This window comes from Atta colombica, unplaced genomic scaffold (genome assembly GCF_001594045.1).
Source record: "Atta colombica isolate Treedump-2 unplaced genomic scaffold, Acol1.0 scaffold100, whole genome shotgun sequence".
NCBI lineage: Eukaryota > Metazoa > Arthropoda > Insecta > Hymenoptera > Formicidae > Atta > Atta colombica.
In genome coordinates, this window is record NW_017259185.1 from 1817996 (window position 1) to 1824934 (window position 6939).

The window sequence follows — 6939 nt, forward strand, 5'->3', positions numbered from 1 at the left end:
ACCTATCTATTGCTGAATTGGCGTTCTTGCTAAAATTCGTCTGTTTGCTCTTCCCTTATATGTTACTGTTAAAATATTATTATTATTATTGTGTGTGTGTGTGTGTGTGTGTCTGTGTGTGTGTGTGTGTGTGTGTGGGGGTATGTGTGTCATAAAATAATAACTAACGATACTTTACTACAAATTTTTATATGCTAATGCGCCTATATATCGAAGCTTTTATATAACAATTTACAGTCTTAATACAAAATATGTGATTCAATATCATAATATCTCTGTTTTTGCAAAAAGTATTCGTACAGAAAAAATATTTAAAAAAAAAAACTTTATTTTTAAAAAATAAATATTATCCAGCGAAAAATGAGTCATCGAATTGATGTCTAATCAATATAAATATGGTGATTTCATCAATTTGACGTCAATTCGACGTTTAATTGATGATCATTTCTTGTTAGATAATTAACAATTTATTCATAAAGAATAAAATAGACTGTATGTTTCTTAAAATTATATATATCAAAAAGATATATTAATTATATAAAATATATCATCTGAAAAATAAGCAAAAATTGTATTGTTGAATGCTCAAAAAATATTCATACAGACCAGAAATTTAGCTTTTAAAATCAAGAATAAATGCGAAGCTCGTTTATGTTAGAACAGAATGTATAAAATTGCTAATTATTATTTATTTTCTATAAATAAGACTTTTTTATAACAAATTTCCTTATACGAATACTTTTTGCTCTCACTGTATGTTTCTAAAAAGAATGTACCTCGATAGTTCCGCATCGACAATGGTGCTATGCGTGGCATTGTCCATGATAAGCGGCAACCACATATCCGTGCCGTCCATTATGCCAGCCGTGCCGAAGGTGTCGAAACTCTGATCTAGCGATTCCATTCGGCCTCGACCTGACCTCGAAGGCCTGCAACATTTACGAGCGGAAGAACGAAATTAAATATTCGACTTGCGTTCCCTTCAAGATGCATTCAAATGACACAGTTTTTTCACCCATCCGTCTTTTCTATCGTACAACCCCAGTCAGCTATTCGATGTAGCGTCCCAGCTGATCTGTAGTGTAGAGTTTTTTCTTTATATATTATATACAAAGTTGATAGTAACTAGTTAAAACGTTAAAAGTTAAAAAAAAAGTTAAAAGGTTAATAACTTCTAACTTAGTTAATTTTAACTTAACTAAGTTACTTTTAAACGTTAACTTTTTAACTTTTGTTTAAGTTAAAAAATTTTTTTATCTCTTTTAAATATCTTAGAAAAATAATAAGATATAATAAGACTAAGGGAGTATATTCGTAATCTGTTCATATTTTAAGATCATCTTAAATAATTACTTAAGATGCTAATACAGCCCTCTGATTGGTTTTTACAGTTATACCTTATGCCATAAGTCTTAGTCCGGATCTACAATAGGTATTTTAAGCCTTAAGTCATAAGAAATTAATCAATTACAGTCAAATATTCTTCTCGCATATTCGATTGTAATTGGTCAATTTTTTATGACTTATTAAAAAGTAATCATTGATCTTGTATCTTCTCTATATGCTGGCTTTTTTTAAAGTTATATAACTTATATAGTTATATCGTTATATCACATATGAATAAAAAAATTAAAAATTTAATTTACTTAATAATCTATATTGTAATTATTTAATCTCATTTTAAGAAAAATTAGAATATTTTGATCTTAAAAATAATTTTTTTCAAAATTAATTCTTTTTAATTTAAATTAATTCAATATTGATTTAACTTATGTTAAGTTAATTTTTTATTCCTTCAACTTTTAACTTAACTTTATTAATTTTGTAAAGCCATTAACTTTAATTTTATTCAGTTAAAAAAAACATTAACTTACCCAACCTTGATTATATATTATCTTTTTATGCAATAGAGTTAAATAGAGGATATAAATGCAGAACTTTTAATGAGTTTAATAAAAAAAGACTTAATTGCAATATAGAATAAGACGTTGGATGTTCATAAAAATGAGAATTATATTATTAAAAAATCTGCATGAAGGAAGATATTGATATTTGAAAATAATTAAACATTTTTAATTTATCTCTCCTCACACGAAAAAAAAACGCATAAAAGTCTAATACAATTCTAAACGAAATCTTTGTTTCATCACAATTGTATATGTATCCAATATTTTCTGTATGTTTTTTTGATAATTATGGCGAGAGTGTTAATAAATAATGAGAAACGTATTCACACATTTAGTGAAAAAGCTGATAGAACAATGAAAGAAAAATTTATTGGGTGACGAGAGAATGGATATACGAAGTTACAGAATCGTCTGAATACGGCATAATGCATGACTAAAGCGAATGACTAATAGTAATGTCTCGTAATTTAATAAAACACGTGCACTTTAGCGAAAACAACAAGATTGGAATATCTTAAACTTAGATCGATACCTCATTATCTACTAAATATTAATATTATTATTTATGGTCTTCGTGATCAGTAATGATTAGCATGCCAGAGAACACAATTGCGACATTATGGAGGTGCATAAAAGAGACATTTCCAGGAATTCCCACGAAGAGGAAACCACGATCTAAAATTCCGGCACGACACGACGCACTTGTTCGAAGTGATCTGACGCAAAACGGATGTAACACGATGCATTTATTTCAAAACTGTTTTCTAAAATGCAACAGAGAAATGTGTGGCACTAGATTAATCATTTGTTTTATTGTAATTCAAGAAGATTCATAAGAGCATAAAATTCCAAAATTCTTTAAAATATTTAAGTATTTATGTATTTATGTATTTTAAATATTTATCGAATTAATATATTTTTATAAGATTTATTAATAAAAGATTTATTAATAAAAAGTAAAACTCATTGAAAACTGTAATAATTTTCTAAATAAAAATATAATTATTATCAGTAATTAAAAAGGATTAACTTAATAATGTGACATATATTTATATATTTATACTATATTTATATATTTATACGCAGCGTATACATTTCTGTATTCTTCCTTCTTGTTTTATTTCAATAAACCGCATTTCCTGTTCCGAACGAATATGTATGTCATATTTATTCCTAAAGATACTGAAGACTCTAAGTGAGCGAATCGCAAAAATGATTGTCTGAAGACGTGTAGGATGTCTGACATTTATGCAAATTCCGCGCGTGCGATTCTGCGCATTAAAATAATTCTCCGACGTAGACAACGGTTGGAGAACAATCTTACGTTTGGAAAGACACGTCATAAGAATTTATTGTTATTTATGGGTTCATGACGAAGGGCGCCATCGACGGAAATGGGCCATCCGAAGAATTTATGAAGGACAATGCGAGACTCTCACAATGAACGACATCACTATAATTCTCTATTTTTCATGTATCAATATCACTCTGATTTGTCCGAGAATATTTCACACTTAATTAAAAATTAAGTTAATTATTTCATTAATACTCTAAATTATTAAAATTAATTCCAGATTTCAATAATTATAATCTCATCAATCTATTTCTTGCTGTGATTATATTTGCCTCGAGCTATGTTTTTCTTCGATAATTACAATCATTAATGATCGCTAGGAGGAAGTTTGTTAAATATTTTCTTTTTAATTACAAACGAATACTAATTAAAATGGAACACGTTTCCTACTTGAACAATACAGCTGGTCGGTCTGTGTTAAAATGTTTTACGTCATCTTTCACGCATTCGAATTCACATAGCGATTAGTACATTTAAGAATCTATAAGTCGTGCGATTTATCTTTCTTATTCTGACGGTCTGCGACCGTTTGATCGCAGCCACGCTAAGTAACTAGGTTTACTAATGACTGCGGGTCACCGATGCATGAGTCATTTATGTTATTGAAACATGTATAATAGCTCGTTATTATAAACTCGTGCAATAGGCACGTACCAATTTTATCAATTTGAATAATTACTTTTAAATATTGATATTGTTATGCTATATTTCTTCAAATTATCTATCTAAATTAATTTCATATTATTTATAAATGTATTTTATTAATTAAATGTAAAAAAATAATTAATATAATTATATAATTTTAAGTTTTTATATTGTAATTCCATTATAATATAAGTATATTATAATTTCAAGACATTTACAATAAATTTACGAAAAATCATCTATAGATTTAAAAAATATGTACATTCTCACTTACTTAATTTAGAAATCGTGATGGGAGACCCGCGAATAATTCCTTTATCGATAAGCGATTATGATCTATGTGTAAACGCATAGTTGCGAAGGGTGCGTTAGATTTGGTAAACTGGGGTCAAGCCGCGGTGCATTAACCCCGATTGAGCTTAATTAAGGGAAATTAACGGACACCCGGTACTAGGCGTCCCCTCGCGACAAAAAAAAACGATGAAAGCCACGGAAGACATGGGAACGCATTAACGCGTCGCGCCTCGTTTTATATATTTTGTCAAGATATTTAATATTATCATAACCGCACTAAATTATTATCAGAAGAAACTTTCAAGGAAATGTTGAAAATGTGAAAAAATTGACAATTAAAACAAAAAAAGATCAAATCTAACGAGAGAAATTAATTTAAAAAATTAAAATATTAAATTTAAAAGAAATTTTTTTAAACCTTTTTTTAAATTTGTAAAACCTTCGTTTATATCAAGATAAAGTTGCTATCATATGATGCGATATGATGCACGTTTAAATAACATAAGTGGAAAATTTATTGGTAATTACTGGTGATTTTTATTAGAATTGTATAACATTAAAGGTTCATTAATTTTTTTATTAGTACAAAAGATATAATTTTATCAGGCAGAATCGTATCATCGTATAGTTGAATAGTCTGATCGGATGGCAAATATAAGACTTGGAAGTAGGTCCGTATTTGATTTTGTTATCATTTACGCAATAAGTTTGATTCGATAAACAAGACTTAATCGGACCGTCGTTGACAGAGGAAGACGGCATAAAACCGCGAATTATTTTTTGTTCCGTAGAAGTCCTCAGCGAATTGACGTCACTGAATGATTTCCGTGTTAATCATACGGCGAACGGCAATGAATGAGTCAAGTTGAGTCATGGTGAAAGTACATAGATCGAGTTGATGCGAATCGTCGATGCATCGTCGATCCGCGTCTCGTTGCACCTCCGCCGATTAGAGGTGCGTTTAAACCTTGCACGCGGATTTACGTTTATCAGAGGATTATATCAGCTACTCGTGTAATACTCGGATCGGAACTCGTCGATTTACCTCCTCCGATATAAATTAACATCGAATAACATGTCAATATCATCACCTTGAAACACTTATTCACAGCTTTATCCATTGAAGAGGATATTTAATATTAAACAAACCGCACCTATACAAAATTATTAATAATTATCTATTGAATAATTATTTATTATTAATAATTATCTATTGAAATTAGACCGATAAGAATAAATAAACCGATAAGAAAAAATAAAAATAAGTAATAATGTAGATTATTATGTGATGTTTATTGTGTTTACAAAATGCTTTTTACGTTTTTTTGTTTTAACGATATAATCTGTGATCTCGAGGTATAAATGAATAAATATCGAATGTGCGAAAAGATATATGCACACGGATTGAGTGCAGGATTGTTGAAAGTCAATCGAGTCGCGACAACTCTCGCCCACGAGATCACCACGTGGTGTGGATGTCAAATGTCTGCACGTACGACACAAAACATGTGTCGTGCTATTCATACTGTACGTTTAGCGCCAAATATGTTATACTTCGGGTGACATTAAAATATCCACGCTGATTAATTTAAAACGTAATGTTTTCTTATAATTATTATTTTTTACATGAATATATTTACAAAGATTTTTAATTTATTTAAACAAATTTATATGTATATTCACCAAATGTGGAAAAACGAGTGATAATGATCTATGAAGATTGTAAGATTTTTAAAAATCTACAATATTTCTGAAATATTAATTATTATTTATGAAATATTAATCATCTTCGAAATTTGAATAATTTATGTTTAATAAGTATTCGTATACTCATTTATAGTTGTATGAAGATCCATTTTCGTATTAACTTTCGGATCCAGCTAATTGAATGCTACACCATGCGTCATAATTCTCTCCACGTCACGTTTCTAAATTGCCCCTCGGGACCATCAACTCGCCACGCTTTTTTGCCCTGTTCTCGGCAATGGTCCCACAAGATCGCAGACCAACACCGCCCTTGAGATCGGGAGGACTCACGCGAGTGAAAACCATGATTACAATCAAGTGGAATAACATTTTTTCAAAGAATCAGTTAATCGAATATGCGAGCAATTATCTATAATCTTACTTCATCTTCTTTTAAGTTGAGACTTTGTGGAAATCGGTTTCATGAAATGTGACTTCATGACTTTAATCATTAATTAAATTAGTATAAATTGATATTCTGTACAAGTTAAGAAAGAGAAGAATATAGATAATAAATTAGAATATATTTCGTACATCACTTACCGTTCGTTAGCTATTCTTATCTTGAACCAGCCATAAGTTTGTCATCGAACTAGGTAATCAAAGAGTGAGAGAGAAATCTCTTGACTTTTATTGACTGAAGAATATGACAGGAATTTTCAATTCAACAACAGCCTTCCTCTTCAGTTCGTCCTCGCCTCTGTCCTCATAAGAGACGATTAAAAGTCACTTCATGATATGTTAGACTAAGAATTGATTATAGTTTCAAGACATGCAATAATTTTCCTTTCAGTCGTCAGTCTTCTTTGATAGTTGACTAGTACAAATTTGATTTGATATTAATTATCTTGTCGATCCAATATTAATCGAATATTTTCTTCTCCGTTCTATTATATAATTGTTTTTCTTCAATGGAACTTCACTTCGTTAAATTTTCACAGAGTCCACTTGATGTTCTTTTCTTCGGAAGCAAGCTGATTCCATTTGTTATCA

The 6939-nt window shown here is 29.6% G+C and overlaps 1 protein-coding gene across 3 annotated transcripts in view; it reads right to left on the minus strand.

The window, feature by feature from the left end:
- The window catches only part of LOC108685206 (G-protein coupled receptor moody), a 10534-nt gene extending 3801 nt beyond the window's left edge, over positions 1-6733 (minus strand). For 2 of the 3 annotated variants that reach the window (XM_018189896.1, XM_018189907.1), the window contains exons 1-2: positions 6490-6733; positions 777-929 (exon numbers count right to left, since the gene is read on the minus strand). In XM_018189896.1, coding sequence (XP_018045385.1) covers positions 777-904 — 128 coding nt within the window. In that variant the 5' untranslated portion in view covers positions 905-929; positions 6490-6733. Of the gene's footprint in view, positions 1-776; positions 930-3651; positions 3836-6489 lie in introns of those variants that run through there. The other variant, XM_018189901.1, reaches the window with a different exon arrangement.
- Positions 6734-6939: the final 206 nt, after the last annotated feature.